Below are 24382 nucleotides of genomic sequence, written 5' to 3'. Positions count from 1 at the left end.
AGGTCTGGCAAAGGCAACGACTAACTGTGAATTGCTTTGTAACTACCAGGTAGTCCCAGACTAGTCACAGGCATCAGCTGACCTTGGCCTACATGGGAGCCCCTCACAAGGAGCACCAGAACCAACACAGCTGGAGGCTGACATTGGATTACAACAGAGCACAACCTGATTAGCCCCCCAAATGGCACAACCAAAGGATAGTCTCAACAGGCACAAAAGTCCCCTGGGGCAAGTCTCACTCCATGGATTCAGCCCCTACACAGTAGCTCATACCTGTGGGCTTGGCCAATCCTTAAAGCCAGTCGGCCTGAGAGTTAATTCTACCCACTGATGTGCCAACAGTAATTAAGGCTCAACTACACAATAGAGCACACACGATCCACTGAAGGGATATTCCTGGAATACCTAGTATAGGTGATCAGGGAGACTGCACCATGGAGCCACACAGGGTACCTACTACATAAGGCCACCTGGACAAGACTGGAAGACATAGTAGATCTACTTAATACATAAAAATGAACACAGAGAGTCAGTAAAAAATGAGAAAACAAACATGTTCTAAATGAAAGAACAGGAGAAAACTCCAGAAAAAGAATTAATAAAATGCCAACAAGCAACCTACCAGATACAGAGTTCACAACACTGTTATAAACATGCTCAAGGAACTTAGTGGAAGAATAGAAGAGAATTTCAACAAAGAGATAGTAAGCATAAAAAAGGACATAGAAACTATTAAAAAAAAAAAGTCAGAAATAAAGAATACAATAACCGAAATGAAGAATACACTAGAAGGAATCAGTGAGAGATTAGATGAAGCAGAGGACTGAATCAGTGATTTGGAAGACAAGGTAACAGAAAACATCCAATTGGAACAGAAAAAAGGAAAATGAATTTAAAAATTGAGGATAGTGTGAGAGACCTCTAGGACAACATCAAGTGTAACAAAATTCACAGCATATAGGTGCCAGAAGGAGAAGAGAGCAAAAGATTATGAATGTATCTGAAGAAATTCTGATGGAAATCTTCCCTAACCTGGCAAAAGAAATAGGCATTCAAGTCCAGGAAGCACAAAGAGTTCCAAAGAAGATGAATCCAAACAGGCCCACACAAGACACATCAGAATTAAAAAGACAAAAGCTAAAGACAAAGAGATAATCCTAATAGCAGCAAGAGAATGGCAGCTGGTTAATTACAAGAGAGCTCTCATAAGACTGTCAGCTGATTTCTCAACAGAAACTGCAAGCTAGAAGAGATTGGAATGAAATATTCAAAGTGATGAAAAGTAAGGACCTATAACCAAGACTACTCTATCCAGCAAGGTGAAAATTCAAAGTGAAATAAAGACCTTCCCAAACAGGAAAATGCTAAAGGACTTCATTACCATCAAGCCAGTATTACAAGAAATATTAAAGGACTTCTTTAAGAAGAAGAAAGGTGAAACAAAGAACATAAATATAAATAATAAAATGGCGATAACTATGTACCTATCAATAATCACTTTAAATGTAAGTGGATTAAATGCTCCAATGAAAAAAACATAAGGTAGCTGAATGGATAAGAAAACAAGACCCGTACATATGCTGCCTAAAAGAGACTCACTTCAGATCAAAAGACACACACAGACTGAAAGTAAAGGGATAGAAAAAGACATTTTGCAATTTATGCAAAACAAAAAAAAGGTGAGGTAGCAATACTTATATCAGACAAAATAGACCTTAAAATGAAGGCTATAATGAAACAAGGATGGAAATGACATAATAATAAAGGTATCAATCCAATGAGAGGATATAACCCTAGAAAACCCAATGAGAGGATATAACCCTAGTATAACCCTAGTAAACATTTATACACCACACATAGGAGCACCTAAATATATAAAACAAATATTGAGTGACATAAAGGAGGAGATTGACAGTAATACAGTCATAGTAGCAGACGTTAACACCACATTGAAACCATGGACAGATCTTCCAAACAAAATCAATAAGGAAACAGCGACCTTTAATAATACACTAGGCCAGCTGGATTTAATTGATATTTTTAGAGCATTTCACCCCAAAGCAGCAGAATATACATTCTTCTCAAGTGCACATGGAACATTTTTAAAGATAGATCGCATGTTAGGCCACAAAACAAGTTTTAGTAAATTTAAGAAGATTCAAATCACATCAAGAGTCTTTTCTGACCACAATGGTGTGAAACTAGAAATCAATTACAAGAAAAAAACAACTGAAAATACGCAAATACATGGAGGCTAAATGATATGCTACTAAACAATGAATGGGTTAACAGTGAGATCAAGGAAATAAAACGATATCTTGAGACAAATGAAAATGAAAACACAATGACTCAAAATCTGTAGGACACAGTGAAAGCAGTCCTAAGAGGGAAATTCATAGCAATATAGGCCTACCTCAAGAAACAAGAAAAATCTCAAACAGACAATCTGATCTTATACTTAAAGGAACTAGAACAAGAACAGCAATCAAAGCCCAAAGTGAGTGGAAGGAAGGAAATAGTAAAAGTCAATGGAAAATGGAAAAATAAATGAAATAGAGCCAAAGAAAATATAAAAGATCAATGAAACCAAGTAATGGTTCTATGAAAGGATAGGCGAAATTGATAAATATTTAACTAGACTCATGAAAAAAAGGCAGAGGACCCAAATAAATAAAATCATAAATGAAAGAGAAGTGACAACTGATTCCACAGAAATACAAAGGATCGTAAGAAAATACAATGAGAAATTATGTGCCAACAAATTGATCAGTCTGGAAGAAATGGAGAATTCCTAGACAATCTTCCAAGACCGAGTCAAGAAGAAACAGATAATCAGAACTGACACATTACTAACAAAATTGAATGCGTGATCAAGAAAACTCCCAACAAACAAAATTCTTGGACCAGATGGCTTCAGAGGTGAATTTTACCAAACATTTAAAGAAGAATTAACACTTATTCGTAAACTATTCCAAAAATCTCAAGCTCATTTTACAAGGCCACCACTACTCTGATTTCAAAATCAAACTCACAAACACAGACATTACAAAAGAAAAAAATTATAGGCTGATGTCCCTGGTAAATATAGATTAAAAAATCCTCAACAAAATATTAGCAAAGTGAATTCAGCAAGACATAAAAAAGATCATACACTATGATCAAGTTGGATTTATTTCTGGGGTGCAAAGTTGGCTCAATATCCATAGTCAATTACATGATACACCACATAAACAAAATGAAAGATAAAAATCATACGATCATATCAAAAGATACAGAAAATGCATTTGACACAATCCAACATCTATTAGTGATAAAAACTCTCAGCAAAGTCAGAATAGAGAATATACCTCAACATAATAAAGGCCATATATGATAACCCACAACCAACAACAGACTCAATGAGGAATAGCTAAAAGTGTTTTCCTTAAGATAAGGAACAAGACAAAGATATCCACTTTCACCACTTTTATTCAACATAGTATTGGAAATTCCAGCCAGAGCAATCAGACAAGAAAGAAAAATAAAAGTCATCCAAGTTGGAAAGGAAGAAGTAAAGCTGTCATTATTTGCAGATGACGTGATATTATATGTAGAGAACCTCAAAGAGTCCACCAAAAAAACTGTTGGAATTGATAAATTAATTCAGTAAAAGTAACAGGATACATTATTAATATTCAAATATCAGTTGTATTTTATACACCAATAATAAACTATCAGAAAGAAAAATTAAGAAAATAATCCCATTTGCAGTTGCATCAAAAAGATACCTAGGAATAAATTTAACCAAGGAGGTAAAAGACCTGTACTTGGAAACTTATAAATCATTGAAGAAAATACAAATAAATGGAAACATATACCATGTTAATGGACAGGAAGAATCATCATCATTAAAATGTCCATACCATTCAATGCAATCTATAGATTCAATGCCCCTATCAAAATACCAATAGCATTTTTCAGAGAATTGGAGAAAATAATTCAAAAATTATGTGAGATCATAAAAAATGCTGGTTAGCCATGATAATTTTGAGAATGAAGAACGATGTTGAAGGTATCACATGACCTGGTATCAAACTATACTACAAGGCTATAATAATGAAAACATCATGGTACTGGCATAAAAACAGACACATAGATCAATGGAACAGAATAGAGAGCCCAGAAATAAGCCCATGTCAATATGGTCATTTAGTCTATGACAAAGGAAGCAAGAATATGCAATGGAGTGAAGACAGACTCTTCAATAAATGGTGCTGGTAAAACTGGACAGATAAATGCAAAAAAATGAAAATGGACCACCTTCTTACACTGTATACAAGAACAGACTCAAAATGAATTAAAGTCTTAAAGGTAAGACCTGAAACCATATATTCCTAGAAGAAAACATAGGCAGTAAACTTTCTGACATTGCTCTTAGTAATATATTTTCTGAAACAAAAGAAAAAATAAATAGGACTATAACAAACTAAAAATGTTTTGCACAGCAAAGGAAACCATCAACAAAATGAAAAGATAACCTACTCATTAAGAAAATATTTGTCAATGATACATCTGATAAGGGGTTAATATCCAAAATTTATAAAGAACTCATATAACTCAAAACCAAAAAAAACAAACAACCGAATTAAAAATAGGTAGAAGACCTGAATAAACATTTCTTCAAAGAAGACATAAAGATGGCAAATAGACATATGAAAAGATGCTCAATGTCATTAATCATCAGAGAAATACAAACTAAAAGCACAATGAGATATCAACTGACACCTGTCAGAATGGCTATCATCAATAAGTCAACAAACAAATGTTGGTGATTATGTGGAGAAAAGAAAAGCCTCGTGCTTTGCTGGGATTGCAAACTAGTGGCTGGTGCAGCCACTAAAGAAAACAGTTTTGAGGTTCCTCAAAAAATAGAACTGCTTTGTGACCCAGCAATTTCACTTCTGGGTATTTATTCAAAGAAATCCAAAACACTACTTTAAAAAGATATATGCACTCCTATGTTCATTACAGTATTATTTATAATACCCAAGATATGGAAGCAACCTAAGTGTCCATCAGTACACAATTAGATAAAAAAGAAGTGATACATATATACAGTGGATATCACTCAGCCATAAAAAAATAAAATAAAATCTTACCCTTTGCATCAACATGGATGGACCTTGAGGGTATAATGCTAAATGAAATTAAGTCAGATAGAGAAAGACAAATAGCACATGATCTCACTTACATGTGGAATCTAAAGAACAAAATAAACAAACAAAACAGAAACAGGCTCATAGATATAACGAACAAACGATGATTGCTGGTGTTGGAGGGCTGAGAGAAAAAAGCAAAGGGATTAAGAAGTACAAATTGGCAGTTACAAAATAGTCATGGAGATGTGAAATACAGTATAGGGAATATAGTGAATAATATTGTAATATCTCTGTAAAGTGCCATAGTGAGTACTAGACTAAATGGGCGATCATTTCATAAATTATATAAATATCTAACCTCTATGCTATACTCCTGAAACTAATACAATGTAATATTAAATGTCAATTCTAATTGAAAAGTCAAAAATATTTAAAAATCAAGTGATTTCATATAAAAACCCAGCTATTTATTGAAAAACAAATTGAAGGGAGATGCTCAAAAGGTGATAATTGAGTGGAACTCCAGAATAGCTGCAAGCTTTGGAGGGACGTGCATCTTAATTAGCATAACTCCTGAATGTTCGTCTGCCCCACACCAGCTCTGAGGGTCAGAGACCAGTCACTGTCATCAGTCTTAACATGTTTTTCTTTCTTATGCTATAGGCTTTTGATTGAGATCTTTAGTATCTAGCCTCTCATGTTGTTCTGACTCTTACTTTGTGATTGTGTATATGTTTCTACAGCTAGATTGTAGGCTTCTTAAGAGCAGGGATCGTGTCTCATTCATCCTTTTGCTCCTTGAGCTCTGCACAGGTCCTAGTTTTAGGTGTTCGATAACTTTATGGAATTAATCTACAGTAAGGAAACATAACTGTGGTAGAATGAAGCCTTGTGGCAAGTTACTCTGCGGGCTGAGAGATTTGTGCTGCTGGGGGTTGGGAGTGAAGAATGTGGATCATGGACCATAACTGGGCTTGGACCTCAGAAGGGTCTTGCAGCCCATTTGTATCCCTGCAGTAGGCAACCTATACCCATGCTTCACTACATTTTTGTATTTCAGGACATTCCAAGACCTGTCCAAACAAGTAGAGATATCTTATGGCACCGTCCGGGACTCCGCTGTGTACGAGTACTTCCGAGCCAAGGGCACTAACCCCCTGGAGCAGGACAGCACATTTGCCGAGCTCTGGCGGACCATTAGCAAGAACGGGGGAGCTGATAACTGCGTGTCCAGTCCTTCAGAAGGCATCAGGAAGGTAGGCGGGAGCTGGCCACCTGGGCATGCATAGGCTATGACAGTGATGTAGGTATGGTGATCCTGAAAGTAAGAGACACTTTTTAGGTGGCATCTCCTATGCACAGCCTTCTCACTTGCAAAGTGATCTTTCTTGAGCAGGCTAGATAGGCATTTCTTACAGGCATATGAGTGTCAAGTGGGGGGACACACATTCTTTAGGCAGATGTGCATTTTTGACAGCAGAAGCAGAGGGGCTGCTTATTTCTTACCAAACTGTCAGCTTTCAAAGAGTCAGTGAAGAGCAGGCAGATTAAGCCTGAGACATGACCTCCCTCCTTGTGGGGTCCTAGGATGGTGGCCTAGAGGTGCCTGCCTACCTCACATGAGAATACTCAGCAGAGAACCAGGTGAGAGATAGAAGGAATGAGATGAAGTTCAGGAGAGGGTGGCATATTATAGGTCTGTGCTGTGAAGACAAGATGTCGTTGGGAGGTGGTGGTAAGGGCAGCAAGCCCGGGATGGAAACTGTGCTTGGGGAAACTGAGGGAGGATAGGGTAGGTAGGGACCAAGAGAGAAGAATGGTGGAGAAAAGTCATCACATTTTTCAGCAGTGGATTAGACTTTGCTCATTTATTTCAGTTAATTTCCAGCGTGACCTGAATTAATCATTATTATCCCATTGTACAGATGAAAATCAGAGACACAGGATCACACTCTATAAGGGTCTGATGCCTGAGGTTCCAGGCTGAGGAGTTTGGCATTTATCCAGCATGCACTGTGGAGCTCTTGGAGGTCAGTGAGGAGGAAGATGGTGGGATGAAGGCAGATTTCATAAGGATGCTGCTGCTCCTGGCATCCTTCTGTCCAGTGACCCTCACATCCAGTGGCTACTGTGCCTGTGGTCATTAGAGAATGATTCGAGAAAGCCGTGCACCTGTGTCAGTACTACTGCCTCTCTGAGCAGACCAGCTGTCCAGGCTGCCTCAGTATCTCCTCCATTCTGTTCCTTACTCTACCTGCCCACCACCTCTGTGGAACCTTCCCACACTTACACAAAGTCACACATATTCTCTCTCACACTTACATACACTCAGACTCATCATTCACACACATAATCACACACAACCCTGTCCAGCCTGCCTCAGTATCTCATCTCTTCTTTCTGATACAATTCCACTTCTGTGGAACCATCTCACAGGCTGTCACACATACACCCATATAGACTCCCACACACTCACACACATTCATGCACACACATGTGTACACACACACACCTATGTTTTACATCCCCAGACACTTGGTGATTGCTTGACTTTACTGCATAGAGCATTGGATATAAAGGGACAGTCTAGAGAAAGTTTCAGGGCCACCAGGGCCTACCATCCTGCGCATCATGATGAAAAGATCCTCAGCAATCTGCCAGCCCTCCCATGAAAGCCTCAAGGGGGCCCAGGAAGAGAGGCAGAGGCCTGAGTCCCACTTCAGAAGCAGCAGAGTGTCCATATGGAGGGCAACTTCTGTCCAGGGGAGGAACATGGCAATGCCTGTAGTGCTCTGTGTGGAGTGAGAGCCCTATGGGCATGTGTTCCCACACTGCAGTTAGCTCAGGATGGCTTCTTGTGATTTAGCCACTTTGAACAACAGAAAGTGTCTGGGTTCTGGAGCCTGACACATTTGAATGTGAATCCCAGTTCCATAGCTCACCAGCTATGTGAATTTGAGCATACCACTCTTCTTGTCTGGAACACCTCAGAGTTAAGAGGGGCCTGGACAACTTTGGGGTCTCTTTACATTTAACCAAGTGGTACCTTAACAAAAATAATAAAATGTAACATAAATGTTGCTATTCTCATGCTTACAAGATTTATTAAAACCTCTTCATTCTTAGTGCACTACAAAAGATGATGTTCTAACTTCAAGCTACTGGTCTTCTTTCATCCCTGACACAGCATCTTTGTGGCTGTCAGTGACCTCATTTGGAGATAATGAATACAAAGTTGATTTAAGGCCTTTTATTAATGTAAGGCCTGGGCCAAATGGCCTTCAAGCTTCCCTTCTCTGTTTTCTTTCTCTCATAGAGAGCCAATATTTCCGTCCACAGGATACTTATGAAGATTCATCACAGCAGTGCTATAAAAAGCACTTGTTATAAAAGAAAAGATAGCTACTTTTGACTTTATTAAACTTCTATTAATTATAAGACACTCTAAAGAAAAAAAAAAAAGCAAGTCGCACACTGGCAGGAGATATTTACAATGCCTGTAACCAATATAAGATTAATATCAAGGTTATATGAGGAACTTTTACAAATCAATAGGAAAAATTCAAATAGTTTGCTAGAAAAGTGGGCAAAAGCCTTGTACAGTCTTTTCACAGTAGAGGCAACACATATGGCCAATAATTATGTGAAGATATATTCAAAATCATTAGTGATCCAAGAAATGCAAATTGAGACCATAAAGATATATTATTTTACACCAATTAGACTGGCGCAAAATGAGAGGTGATGGAGAGGACGGAAGTAACAGATGGTTAATTGCTGGTAGGAGTGTACTCAGTACAACCACTTTAGAAACAAGTTTGTCATTCTCTTATAAAATGGAATATTTGCATACTCTGTGATCCGGCAATTCCACTCTTATGTATCCACCCAAAATAAACTTCTACGTGCACTCCAGAAACGATAAAGGCCACGATAGCATTGCTTGTAGAGCCAAAATCCTGGAAATAGTCCAAGTGAGCATTAACAAGGTAAAAAATTATAACCTGCAATGGAATGATTCCACCACAGCTTCATGTAATAGTATGGCTGAATCTTAGCAGAATAATATTTAGTAAAAAAAGGCATTAAATCAATTTTATATGGATCAACTAATAGAAAATAACTTACAACATAATATTTTTTAAAATATGTGTAAAACTCATGAATATACACATCTAAAGTAATGATAAAATACAAGATTCACAGTAGTGGTTACTACAGAAGGAAGAGAAAGAGCCACAGGAAGAAGAGAAACCTATAGATGGATATGTCAGTTTCAGTGTTAGCTTCAGATTCAGGGTTGTTGTTTTTTTTTTTTTTTAACATCATAATAAATAATAAATAAGTTAATTTAAAAAGAGGGCCATTCCTGGACAAAAGGATGGGTGTCCTGAACCAAGAGTTGAAATTAATCCCATTCTGTGCACCTCCCTGCTCTTTCAAATAAATCAGTCCAGACTAAGCCAGGCAGAGTTTGGCTACAACATTCCAGCTCCTTCTCTCCTTGCAGACTCTCTTGTACCTGACTACTCTTGCTCCTGGTATAACTCTGGAAGTCAGATGCCATTTATAAAGCACTCTGGAAGGTGATAAATCTGGAGATGGGTCATCAGGGAAACATCTTCTTGTCACCCTACTTACCTCTGGTCCATTGCTGGCACATTAGAAATCTTTTACCCTCTGGTGATATTTACGGTCTTACTCATGAATAAAACAACATTTAAAAATTAAGTAGTGGAAGATGCAAATAAAGGATTCCTTATAAATGCCTATAGCTTCATGGTACTGAATCTAATCTTTTTTTAGTACATGGGATATGTTACTTTTATGAAACCTTCATTTTACAAACCCCAAGCTGACTTTGGGTCACAAATCTTCCTCTTGCATTTGGATCTTTAAGAAAAAAACTGACTGCCACCACTAGACAAATGTTAAGGGTTTTTATAACTAGTGTCATAAAAATGAGTTTATAGTACTGTCAGAAAATGGAGTGCGCTGCATTTTTTACTGGAAGAAGAGCTCAGATTCACTCTGGGGTCCTCCTTCATGTGGCTGTTCCTGTGGCTACTGTACTTAAATGTGAAAACTTGTTGAAAACTCTTCCTGTGCCCTGCCCCTTTGGAGATGCCCCTCACCCCACAGGCTAAGGCTTCAGAAACCATGTACATCCCCAGATTGCAGCAGACCAGTCTGGGATGGTCGTGCCTTGAATGAAGGCCATGTTCTGAATCCCGAAGCTGTAAGGAAAAATCCAGCATGTTGGGAAATATGGGCCTGATCCTGATATTTGCAGATGAAATTCTTCTCTAAATCCCAAACAAAGCCTGCGTCTTTGCAGTGCAGATGGCCTCACAAAGGTGATGCCCCCAAAGTATGTCACAGGAAACTTCTTAAGCAAAGGAAGGACTACTCCACTTCTAATTTTCAGTTCCTCTTAGGTGACTGTTTCATTTCCCGAGAGTGCATGGTAGCAGAATGGTGTCTAATTGCTACTGAAGTCAAGGAACTTGATACCGAAGGTAACCTCAGAAAGCCGCTATTACCTTTTCCTTGGGAGTACTATAGCTTTTTATGACTTGAAACCAATTTAGGTGGGAAATTGCTTAGCAAGAGGTGATCACTGTTCCATAGTATCAGAACTGGAAAAAGGGGTTATGTCATGGTTGCCCCATCACTGTGACCCACTCCTTCCTGCCAGTGGCCACTCAGACAAGGAGGGGGCGGCCCTTTCTGGGCTCTGGTGAAGACAGCAGGTAAGAATTTGGAAGGGGAGAAGTTTTATTTATTTATTAAGAGTCTACAACATACAGTTTTTACAACAAACCTCCTTGGTACTAGAAAGTTTCAATAAATACTGGGTTGTTCCTGAATGAATCATCTGTTTGTTGTCTGACTAAACAGAGACACAAAAATTGGAGAGGTAGTTGGTACCATCAGTTAGCTGTTTACCTTCCATAGCTTCTGTGTTGGAAGGGACAAGAGAAATAGCTCAGAGATTCCTTTCAGACTTGTCTATGGATAGCCTTCTCTTAGGAAAGAGACCCTTCTGGTCCTCAGAGAGAGAGGCTGGCTTCATTCCCCTCAGCCACCTCTACCTGTCAGACCTGAGGAAAGGCTAGACCAAAGTCTGAAAAATTATAGTCCATGGGCTAAGTCTGACCCACCACCTGTTTTTGTAAATAAAGTTTTGTAGGAACACAGCCACACCTATTCATTTACACAGTGCCTATGATTGCTTTCCTGCTACTTCAGCAGAACTGAGCAGTTGAGACAGAGACCATAAAGTTCCCAAAGCCTAAAACATTTAGTTCCTGGCCTTTTATCGAGAAATTTGAGGACCTCTGGTCTAGAGCAATGGTGGTCTCGGAATTCTGGTCCTAGGTCTATATCATCTAATAGCACATAGGCATATGTAGTAGTATATCACTAGCTCTGTGGTATCTAGTAGCATACAGGCTCTGGCTATAGACTGTCCTTTCTTGTCCTTTTCCAATCTACCTCTGGTGGCCCAAATTGTTCTCCCTCACTATATTAGGACCCAGCTTTTTTTCCTGACCTGGCCTAGTCTCCCCTTGAAGCCTATTGAACAGTCTCTGTGTGCCAGGCACTGTGCCAGATGATCTACATACATTATTCCTTTCATCTTGAACAAAACTACTTGCTTGTTATTATCTCCATCGCATAGAAATGGGACTTGAGCTTCAGAGAGATTAAGTGGCTTGTTCAAGGTCACACAGATGTGAGTAAACCATGGCACAGTCATCAGACTCTCACTCCAACTTTATCTCTTTCCATGAGGTCACATCCTAATTGCTATACCTCAGTGTCTCCACCTCCTTGTGTACTCTTTACTTACTTATGCTTTTATTTTCTTTGTCTTTTACACCAAAGCAGCAAGATATATGTCTGGCTCTCATTTTTAAAAGCCTTACCTCTCCTTCCATGTGTCATAGCAAAGATTATTTAAGTCTGTGATTTTATCTTTTGATTTCCAAACAATTAAAATGATCAATTAGAGAAACTTTGAGATGCAAACTTGAGCTGGCAAGTGGTTCAAATTTATACGCTGACATGTGAAATCAGACTTTAATGTTTTTGGTGGGATATTTTTTTTCTTTAGCTTAATCAACTCTATCAAGTAACATCCAGCATAACCCAATTTCTGTGCTGTGCCAGGGATGACCTGGACTGCCAGTTTATTAAGACTTTCCATAAATCAGATCTCATATTTAATAACATTGTCGAATAGAATACAGTGTTAATAGTTTAAATGTCAATCTTCACAGCTCATTGAGCTCTTCGAATAGACAAGTAGTTTGTTTCAGGCCCTGTAACTGGAGACAGTATTTTTCAGAGAGAAGTAGCTTTTGAGTCCAGCAGTCGTAACAGAAGGTGTTTTTTTCCACTCAGTAAATATCGCTGAGGTCATAAAGTGCGAATGCAAATGAAGGAAGAAAATGGGATCACAAATCTTATTTATTTCCACACTGATCTAATGCTTGCTCTGACACCAGATTATGTGTGGGTATCACCCGTTAGCACCTGCATTTGTTCCTTCCCTTGCTCTCTGCTCTGTGACAGGGGCTGCTCTCACTGCACACACTCCCTAAGTGTCAGGGACCATACCTTGTAAAGAGAAAAGGTGGTCCCCAGAAGGACTGCAGCCTTCCATGGGAGGATCAGGAACTTTGGCACCTCGCAGTGATCTCCATTTGGAAGGAACAAGGTGAAGAAGCATCCTCGTTTCAAGGCGTGCTTGGTGTTATACTGAGGAGGGGAAGAGGCTTATGTATGCCTTTGTATTTTGGGGATGCTAGTTTCGACGACTAGGAAGGTTTGGCCAAGTTGATGAAAGGGATCTTTGATGCAGGTCTGACTCCCTGGAAAAGGGACTGATACAAACTGGGTAGCCCTGTACAGTGGAAAGCAACAAGACTGTTCTCTGCAGTAGCTATGGCTCTTAAAGTCATGCTGCATGACATGTAGTCTGTCCTTTCTCTGCTTCTAAATCAATGCAGATTGAGGATTGATTCTATATGCCCCTTTTCTCAGACACTTGCATGAGATAATCATTTATCTCTACATCTTTTGTACTTGCTTAAAAGGTGCTATATCTATTTTGTGAGTTAGTCTCTTCTCTTCATTCATTCATTTATTCACTTATTTACCCATTCGAGAAATGTATAGAAGTCAGAAATTTGAATAGCTTCTGCCTAGGAATTTGGAATTTAAATTTCTTTTTCGACCTAATTTAATCCATGGCTTTAGTCAAGTGAATTCACCTATCTGAGCTATCTGCGAGACTGAGAAAAGCCTGCCCAGATTCACTGAGTTTACCAAAGCATAAAGTGGAAAGCATACATTGTAGATTGGAGCACAAGGTTGACATTCAATAGATGTCAGCAAACTGCCTTAGTACCTACTATATGTTAGGAAAAGAAGATAATTAAAATATAAAGACAAACAGCACTTAGTCTTTTTATGATGTATATTTGACATACAATAAAATGCACATATATTATTTATTTCATGGATTTAAACAATGGCATATAGTGGTTTAATCACCACCACCATCACCTTGAAAAATTTTCTTAAATCATTTTCTAGATACTTTTTCCTACTCCCAGGAGAACCCATTTACAAATTTCCGGTGCCACAGATTCAATTTACTTGTTCTTGTAATTCATATAAATGGAATAATATAAAATATGCATATTTGTGCTTAGTTTCTTTCACTTCACAAAATGTCTATGAGATTTAACCATGAAGTTCTGAATATCAGTACTTAGTTCTTTTTTTTTTTTTTTTGAATGAACAAACCTCAATTTATTTATTCTCCAGTTGACATACATTTCAGTAGTTGCCAATTCATGGCTATTATGAATAACACAGTATGATCATTTTTATACAAATCTTTTGTGGAAATATGTTTCCATTTATTTTTTTCTAAATGCAAACGAGTAGAATTCTTGAGTCATTAGGTACTTGTGTATTTATCTCTATAAGAAACTGCCTCACCACCTCCAATGTGGGTATTCTATTTTACGCTCCTACTAATAATATCCTACTTGTATGCTAGTAAGTTTCAGTTGCTGGATATCCTAACTAACATTTAGTGTTGTCAGTCTTTCTGACCAGGCAAAAAAGTGGATGTGAAGGATATTTCATTGTTTTAATTTGTGTTCCTTTGATGACTAATGATGTGATGTACAGCACTCTTTCATGTTTATTGATCATCTACATAGCTTCTTTCAAGAATTGCATGCTCAAGTCTTCTGTTAATTTTTACTGGGTGCTTCATCTTTTCACTATATGATTTAGATGAATTTTTAATATTTTCTGGATATAGGTCCTTGATCAAATATCAGTATTGCAAATATAATTCCCAGTCTGTAACTTGCCCATTAATTTTCTTAGTGATGTCTTTTGAGGAGTAGAAATTTTTAATTTTGATAAAACCCCATATATCAAATTTTCTTTACTTTTATGGTTAATGCTTTTTCTGCATTATCTAAGAAAGTTCTGCCTATCTCATAAACATTATCATGACTTAATGGATTTTCAGTTGCTACACTTATTCTTCAGGTCAAATTTTTAAGAGTAGAGTTATAGCATCAAAAAAGGACATAGATATTTAAAATTCTCAACAGAATATTACCGAGTATTGCCAAAATAGGTCTTTGAATGAATTTTATTCCTATCTTTGGGATCAAAAGAACACTCAAACTTTAGTGTTTTTTTTTTTAATCAAATCTTTGCGGATTTGTCTTTTGTAGGAAATTTTTTTTTTTATAAACTAATTTTTTTTCTACTTTTCTCATGTCCCTTATTGTGATTTTTCCTTTTTCTTACACAATATATTTTTGCTGTATTTTGCTTTATTATTCTGGGGACTAGAGTGGAGAAGAAATCATTTTCTTTTCAACTCAATTTTTTTTCTTGGCCCACATTAGGTATTACTACTAGTGATCCATGAATTTTGGTGGTTTGAGGAAATTGAGTAAGATCATGATTAGATATCTACCTTTGTTTAATAACAAAGAATTGATGTACATACAAATCCTTTTCTTAAATGTATTATGCAACAATTTACTATTTGTAATATCACATTTTTTATCCATTTATTTATTTCATCAATTCATTTACTAGTGCTGAGCTCAGTCAATATGTAAAAATGTGCTTGAACCTTTCCTCCTAAAATTGAATTAGAAGTGATTTAAGGTCAAAGTGAAGAAAGAGACTGATCTTGGACAGTATGTTGTTTTAAAAACATTTTTTTTTAAGTTTGTTTTCTTTTTTACTTTTTGCAGGGTTTTTCTTTCTTGGGTCAATATTTAGACAATCAGGAGATTAATTCAATCATATTGGCTACCATTAGGAAGGCTTGGGATGAATAAGGTGTGGTGTTAAGTTTCTTCCATGAATTAGCTCAACTGTGCTTCAACACAAACCACTTATTAATGAAGAAACTAAAGTTTGAGATGGGCAAGAGACTTGCTGAAAATCAAGCTTGAGGCATCATCAGACCTAGGGTTTGAACTCAATATTTTTCTCACTTTAGTGCCTGTGGCATTACCTTGTGACACTCTGCAGAAATGGAGGAGATACATGATCGAAGTGGAGGCTGAGCTCCCTCCTATCACCCAACCATGTGTTCTAGTCACAGGAGAGAAATCTGAGGGGTTCTTTCCCCTCTCACACCTTTGTACACCACAATACATGCAGCATAGAAACACCGTTCTCTTCCTTTGTCAGCCAGGTTGGTTCCTAGGTATCTTTCAAGCCTTAGCCAAAGCATTCTCTCTTCCTGAGCCCCACTTAGAGCTTCTCCATCCTCCAGGCAGGGCCAGGGTCTCTCTTAACACACTGTGTATCCTAGAACACAGCTTCATCAGATGTCACTCATCCTTGGTGTCCCACTCTGTCACATTCCTCTCTAGACTCGGAGCCTCCATAGATCTGCACCTGTCTCCTATTCATTTGTCTGTCTGTCCCCAGAGTCTAGAACAGAAGTCAGCACAGAGGCAAAGCACACGGACATCCAAAGCCTTCTATCCTTTTAAAAATCAAACAAAATAAATGTTCAACAAACATTTAAGAAATGAGAGTGTGCAGAAGTGCAGCCATGTGCATATTTCTTCAACGAGAATCAGCTGGATTGCTGGCACCCAACTGCAGGGAAGGCAAAAAGGGGTGAAGAGGGACAGGGAGGGCAGGGGGTCTTAGTCAGTCTCCTGGAGAGTTGACCAAGTTGGCCCCTTCATCACACCCTACTGCTTAATTCTGTTTGATAATGATTGGTTTGTGATAATACAGTCCAAAGATCAAGGAAAATCCCCATTTTGCCTCCCTTATTAAATTACTTTGCTTCAGGTTCTGAACATTGCCAAGCAAATCTCGTTATGAATTCTTCAATTACTTTCTTTTACGATTTTTGTAATTTGGTAGGGTAAGCTCTGGAATCAAACCAATATCCGTGTCATCATGCTAACTTTGATTATTTTCAAACACCTCATTAGAGGGGTGGGAGGATGTTCACTCCCCTTAAATCTAATTTCATTTTTCAGATTTCCTCTGCCTTGTGATTTGCTTTGTACCCAGGTCTGATATGCTTCACCTTAGTGCTGACTATAAATATGGGCTGATTCCACTCTATTTGTTCCACTGAGTATTATTGCCTTTGGGTTTTATGACTTAATTTTTTTTTTTTTTTTGCATTTTGAACTGAATTGTTTGTTATTTGATTACATTAAAATCAAGCGATTGCTTATGAAGACAATTTTGATTTATTGCATCAGCCAGATTCTTGGCAATTTTTGTTTAGCTTATTTTTATTTCCATTTTGTTAGTATAATGTTGTTTGTTCAGGAACAAAAAGGGAGAAAGGGAAGAGGAAAATAACACTTATTAAAAAGTTATCATGTGTGGCATTATGCTTATGTACTTTATCTTCTACCTTGAGGGTATTTTGTGATATTTTCCTTTTGAAAATAAAGAATGCAAAACTCAAAAAGGTTAAACACTTTGCCCAAAGATTATTGGACTCTTTCTACCGTCTATGTGTTCATTGTTAATACTATTATTACCATCATCATCATTGTCATCATCAATAATCTGAAACTTATTTGAGTAGAATTAGTGGTTTCCACTGAGAGCTCTAATAGTCTCCTTACTTTCCAACATACAGGTATTAAGATTGACTTTGAACCCTGCATTTAAAAACATTAGCATGTACTTGTGTGTGTGTCTCATATGCACACACAGATGGAAAGAAAGAGAGAGAGAGACAGAGAGCAAAAGATGAGAGGTGGATTAACTCAAATAAGGAAGAGTAATAAGAAAAGTAAGAGCTCTGAAAAGCATGCCTCCCAAGGATCAGATAAAGGAAACAAATGGTGAGGAGCCTGATAATGAAAGTCCTCCGCAGGGACATTTGGTATCTCTACTATTTTAGGAATCTCCGCATGGAAGAAGCCTTGGACCTAATTCTGTATGACCTAGATCTTAGACCTCAGTTAGTTACATGGGAAGTGCTGGGGGGTGATCACTACACTTTGTAGTAAGTGTTTGTCATCCCTGGGCAATGTGGCAGGCTACTATTAGGGCAATGCCCCTGCCAGGTCCCTCTCTTGGCAAATCTTTCTGATTCTTTGACTTTACGAAGCTCTACATCCTGACAAGTAGAGCTCAGAGCTGTTCTCTGAGAGATGGGAGTACATTAGGATCTTTTTGGTCAGAATGTGACCTCTTTTGTAGCTCTTCAAAGTGTTTTAAGGCTATTGTGTGAGCTCTCTCTCTCATTCTCTCTCTCTGAAGGCTGACATTTGAGCAAAGGCCATAAAAGAACATTTAGTCACAAACAGGGTTACAGAATGAGATTCTTCAACATAAACTCCACAGGGATGGTCTCCTAAGGAATTAAGGAATAGTCTTTAATATTAATTGTGATCACATGCAATTTTACTGCTTCTCTCTCTTTCCAGAGTAGTCCAAGTTGCCAGCTCTCAACATCCCTTATGGCTAATGAAATACTAAGAGGGGTTGGTCACAGATGGCAAAGTCACCTTGGCCTGAGGGTGTAGTTTTATGGATTTCATTTGAACTTTGTCTCAGTGAAGTTACGTACTCAGTTAGATAACTCAGTGTAATGAATAGTGTGTCAGATTTGAGTTAATAAGAACTGGATTTGGTTCTTACATTTACCTTGTACCAGAGATGAAATGTTGGGAAAGTTAACTAACTACTGAATAAAAGGTATCTCCTTTGGAAAATAGGAATAATAATTCAAGATCTTCCCAGAGTTATTGTAAAGATTAGAGGTGATGTGAAGGGTTTAGTGTAATGCCTTGTAGAGTATATTTTAACACAATAGTTCTCACAAGTGCGGTGCTTGGACCAACAGCATCAGTGTTATCTGGGAATGCATTAGAAATTAAATTCTTTGTCCTCGCTTTAGAGCTAATGAATGAGAAGCTGGAAATAGGGAGAAGGGGGAGGTTAGTAATCTGTATTTGAATATGCCCTCCAGGTGGTTCCCATACCCGCTCAAGTTTGAGAACATATGCTTGAATGAATGGTGCTTATTGTTATGATTGTCGATGTATTTGTATTAGTATTTGATTCATTCTAGAACCTTAGAAATTGACTCTTAGGCAGAGGTCAAGGGTGCCCATTGATGCTGTCCATTGGTCAGCCTCTGGAGGAGGAAGCAGGGTAGAGAAGGGTAGAGGGCAGACCTGGAAAGACAGGACATATTCTGCCAACTCACTTTAATTCAAGATCCAGGCTTTCCAGATTCTAGTATTCATCCCTTCAGTTCTTCTTTAACTGTCTTACACATATTTATTCAGCACCAACTGTACACCAGACATCATACTTAGGCAGTGAAAGGATATTCATGTCCAAGGGACTTACATCCTATGTGTGCATTTGTGTGTGTGTGTGTGTGTGTGTGTGTGTGTGTGTGTGTGTGTGTACACACAGGGAGTATCTGCATGGCCCTATTCCTGTGCTTGTTCATGGGATGTTTGACCACATGGATGCTTGTCTTTTGTGCTGCCTGAGTTTATGATTCCTTAGGTTGTTTCTCTTCCCTGGGATGACATTTTTCACTACGTGTTATTTTTTTCTCTTTGTAATCTATTTTGTATCTAGGTAAGCTAATTTACTCTTTCTTTTATATCATTCTTAATTTTTCCCATGGAATAAGTCATATTAGATTGTTTTTTATTATGGTCTTTGGACAATTTAAAATTTTGACAAATCATTGAAAATCAATGTGTCCCTTTGCCCTGCTGAGAAGTTTGTTTATGGCCGCTAGTTTTGCTGATGGTGTACAGTTTCAGACTTTGAGGAAGGAGCCATTGATTCTTGCAAGTTAGGACTTTTCTTTTTCCTTTACACCAAACCAGCTCCTTGTCCCTTGGAGATATGAGAAAACTTCTCCCACTAAAATAATATTCGCTTTACTAAATAAGACTGTTTCTTGTCAGAGTGCAGGAGGCCCTAAAAGAAAATGCAGCCATAAAGCCTCTATAGCATCAGGTGCTGGAGGCATACATCATTACTAAAAGCTTGACCAGAATCCATCAGCAGAACAGAAAAAAGCTGTAGCATAATGGAGGCAGCTGTTCAGGGAACTCTGTGTGGCTCTTCGGGGCTACTGATGTTGAATTTTTGATATAGGAGATAAGGCCATTTTCCGTCAAGGAGACCTGAGGAAACATTCAAGTTCTGCCAGTAGCTGATTCTGTGGTCTTGGGCATAGTCCTTTTTGAGCCTCGATTCCCTTGGAAAATGGATTTAGTTTGTACCGTGGAAGTTTGTCCTGAACTTTCTGAGAATAAATGGGGAAGTACCCTTTGCAGGAAGGAAATGTAAAGAGCGACTTCCCTTTAATATTTGTTTTCAGTAGTCTTGTTTTATGATTTTTCCTCTTCTATTTAGTGCCCTAACCCAAGACTCTAGAGCCATAATACTCTCTCCTTTTCTAAACATGCTTTCAAGGGAAGATCAGAAATTAATTGACATAGAGAAGTCCATATCATTGGATTTCAACTTTAGCACACATCAGGATCACCTGGAGAGATTATTAAAACATAGATTGTTGGGCCACTCTCCCAGAGTCTCTTATTTAGTGTGTCTGGTATGGAGCCTGAGAATTTACATTTCTTATAAATTCTTCAGTGATGATTCAAGAGAAACACTTTAAGAGACACTTTTCTATATTATAGACTTTAAGGATGTTAAAACTGGACACTTGTCTATATTATAGACTTTAAGGATATTAAAACCTTAAAGACTATTTGGACTATCTTCCACTTATATATATCAGTAGTGAGTCAGTAACTGGGCCAAGACTGTGACCCAGTCTAACAGTCTTTCTAATTTACCAGGCTGATGTCTGAAGACAATTTCAAGTGTTATTTTCTCCAAGGCAATTGCATTTTAATGAGGATCCAACCTTTAAGTTATAAGAATGATGCTAGTAAGGATTATAATCATGATTATAAAGATAGTATCTTATTGTTTGAGTTTCTTCTATGCATCACACTTGCCATGCTGTCTCTTTCTATGATGAGCCTGTGAGGTGGGTAGGCTTGCTACTCCTGTGTTCCAGATGAGGTCATTCAGGCTCAGAGAGTTCAGGTGGCTGGCCAAGGATGCTAGGAAAGGGCCTAGTCTGCCTGTCTCTAGACCTTTGCTCTCACCTACATGCCATGTCATGCTCTTTGTAAAATCATGTTGAAGATTCTATAAAGAAAGTTAAGAATTAAGGAGAAGACACTATAAGAATAAGGGCATTAGTGGACTGAGAAATTACTTGCCACTTTTTCTAGCCCTTGCTATGCTTCTTGCTATTGACTATGTTACCCTAGGACACAGGAATACTATGATGAGACTGCTAGTTATTTGCAGAAATTGTCTTGCAGGCCTTGTGCCTGTTCATTAGGAGCCATTGTCTGCTGCTGTAGCTTTGAGACATTTCCATCATCTAGGTCTTCTTGCCCAGGTAATGGGCAGCTTCACTGTGACCACAATGACAAACCTGCAGGGTTGCTCTCATGCTTGTGCTCATGGTTGCACACACACAGATACACACACACAGGGTATGCCCCTTATCAGATGGTCTTGCTGTCCCTTTGGTTGTGTTATCTCATTGTCCAGCTCCATTCTGTTCATTCTGGTTTGAAGCCAGGAGCCTAATTGACTTTGTACCCTGTGGACACTTCAAGAAAGCAGCCATTACACTAACTGTGGGAGAGTTCCGCTGCCATCTGCCCCTCCCACTGAGCCTACTCTTGTTTGCCTCCTTTTCCTGGTCCTGAGGCTGATCCAGATAAAGTGTTATTATCTTTCACTCCTTTGGTGGCAGGTTTCCTGATAGCCTCCTGAGGAGGGCTGTGAACGCCTCTGAGGGTACTGCTGATGGTCTGCTCTACATTTTTACATAATTTTGGACAATCTCTTTCCACTTTTCTGAAAGACCAGGGAGTGGCAGGCTCCTTATCTCCAGGTCTGCTTTTTCCGAACCCTTTGAGGTTCTCTATGTGCTTTGTAGCTGAGTTCAGTTCTCTGCTGCTTTCTTGAGAGCTGTGATACTTATACTCACATGTACACACACGTACATTTTCTCTCTCTCTCTCCCTCACGCACATATACACTCACACATTTCCACACACACAAATTAATACAAGCATATACATATACATTCTCATGTGCACGCATACACACACTAACGCAGAGCATGTTGCTAACTTGGTGAGGGTGGAGGAATGGCTGTCAGGAGAGGAGTGGGTGGGAGAAAAGATATTTCAATTACAGCTGACAGATTGATTTGAATCAAGTGAGGCTATGGGAAGGAGAAAGAGATGGAGCTTGTGTTGAGCCCTCACTGTGTGCCAGGCACAATGCGTTATATCTGTACTTTCACACTCAGAATAATCCTCTAAGAAGCAATTATTAGCCCCCAAGATTTAGGTTCACTGAAAAGCTTGGATGTAGCAGTGGGTTTGTCTTCATTCAGAATTCTGCTTTTTTCATTACACTGTGCTCAAGGAAGGAGGCTGAATCACTAACATTACTGTTTAGATAGCTGCAATCACAGAAGAGATGCTTGCTGAACTGCAGAAAACACGGACGACACATGAGATTGAAAGGAGCTAACAGAAGTCACCCATGATGGCATCACCTAAAGATGGCTCTTGTTGGTTTTTGGTGCTTGGATTTGATTCTTTACAAACATAAAGTTTTTACATAATAATTTAAAAAGGACATCATGATGTAAATATTCTATTGTAACAGGTTCTTCTTCACTAAACAGCACAATACGTGTTATCATTTATTTAGCACTTACCATTTAGCACATGCCAAGAAAGGCCCTAAGCGTTTCACATTTATTGAGAAATGTAATCTTCATTGGAACTCTGTGAGTGATGGACTATTTTACATCCAGTGGAACTGAGGACAGGAAATTTTAAGCAACTTGCCTGCACTCACCCAACCAGCAACAGTGGAGATGGGATTTGAATCAAAACAGCTGGAGTCCAGAACCCAGGCTAGCTCATGTTTACCATGAACAATTGTTTCCTTAGTAATAAAAGCTCTGGTGGTAACAGTAACATAATATTCCATCATCTAATACTGTCATTTACCTGGCTAATTCTCCGTTGTCGGGCATTCAGGTTGTTTCCAATTCTTGCTTGCTTAAGCAATATTGTCCTGAAAAGTCTTTGTACTAACATCTTTTCAGAAACTGGATAATTCCTTAGGATAAATCCCTAGGGTTGGAATTGCTACATAGCACATTTTAAAAGCATTTGATTCTCCCTACCAAATTGCCATTCCAGAAATATCATGCCAGCTCACACTCCTACCAGCAGACTGTAAAATTGTCCTTTTCTCTACAGATGGCCCAGGTTTGTACTGTTGCATCTTGCGACTTAGCAGAATACATAAGACAGCGTAACTGTAGCCAGGGTTCAGGTCGTGTGTGGCAACATGTTGCCATTTTATGAACATGGCCAGAGGAGCTAAGTTACCAGATGCTCAAGAGGGCTGAGTTCTGATTTGTTGGGTGAAGGGTGGGTAAAGAGAGGCCATGTGCATGCCCACGAGGATGCATCAAGGAGTCCTCACTATCCTAATGACTCCATCCAGAGATTGTGCAGGCCCCATGTCCTTCTTCTCCCGGTGTTCAGCAGTTATGTGAACCACCTGTTTATAAAGCTGGAGAAAGACAGTCATTGCCATTCCAGTGTGTTCTGTCACCAGCAACACTCTCCTGGGAAGTGATCAGAGGTCAGGGATACCAGGAACAATTTTCCCAGCCCTCCCCTCAAGAGTCCCAGCAGGGCAGAGGGAAGAGCACAGGCTTCTTTGGACGCAGATGGACCTCAGGTTGACCTGGCTCTGCTACTCGCCTTCTGTTTGAGACAAGTTACTTCATTTTTCTGTGCCTCAGTTACTTCGCCTGCAAAATGGAATTAATGTTCTGCCCTTTGGAATTATACCATGGATCGAAAAGGTATCAGGTTTCTGAAGGCCCCGGAATCCAGCATGTTCCACACTGTACCTGGCACTGCAGATGCCTGATTTCATCTAGCATTTCCTTTCTGATAATATTTATGTTTGATGAAAACATCAACATTTTTTTTGTTTTGGGAACAATGTGGCATAGAAGAACATAATGAAGTTCTTGCCTCCAAGGCTGTTGTCTCTGAAAGTTCTGGGCAGTGATTTCTGGGCAGGGCAGTTCTGGGCAAGTGAGTTCTGGGCAGGGCAGAATCAGTGGTGCAATCAATGAAAGGCCACACAATCTCATTTTATTACCAGTGTGGAGCAATAGAGAGTGAGTCCTCCAATAACCCAGCTCACTTGTGGCTTTGCTTATGGTGCCCAGCCTTCCTCTAGTAATATAGGCTGATTATGTTCCCTTAAATGTTAAGGAAGATGCTCTAAGCACTGGAGCCAGACACCTTCATGGTCTCAATCCCTTTCCATTTGTGGCTCTCTAGTGTGGGGGTAGACTGGGATGGAGTGGACTTCAAGGAAGGGTTTGTATCCTATTTGTTAAGATGCTTGCTGGGAGGCAAGCCAGGGATAGCCTGTCTACTTGCTGCTGTCCTGGCATTCTGGAGATGGATGCCCAGATGACCTTGACTTTCTCTAATGTCAAAGCCGTTCTTTCCTCCTTTCTCTAAAGTCCTCACATCTATTCTTTTTACATTGAACCAAGTCCCCTT

At 38.9% G+C, this 24382-nt stretch overlaps 1 protein-coding gene across 1 annotated transcript in view; it reads left to right on the top strand.

Moving 5' to 3' along the window:
* GRID1 (glutamate ionotropic receptor delta type subunit 1) overlaps nucleotides 1-24382 on the top strand; it is a 706314-nt gene that overhangs the window by 660688 nt on the left and 21244 nt on the right. Inside the window, exon 17 of the mRNA XM_011355348.2 lies at nucleotides 6199-6394. Coding sequence (XP_011353650.1) covers nucleotides 6199-6394 — 196 coding nt within the window. The remainder of the gene's footprint in view (nucleotides 1-6198; nucleotides 6395-24382) is intronic.

The sequence above is a fragment of the Pteropus vampyrus genome, unplaced genomic scaffold (genome assembly GCF_000151845.1).
Source record: "Pteropus vampyrus isolate Shadow unplaced genomic scaffold, Pvam_2.0 Scaffold20, whole genome shotgun sequence".
In the NCBI taxonomy this organism is placed as follows: Eukaryota; Metazoa; Chordata; class Mammalia; order Chiroptera; family Pteropodidae; genus Pteropus; species Pteropus vampyrus.
Note: the sequence above shows the minus strand (reverse complement) of the source record. Positions and strands in the feature narration are given on the sequence as shown.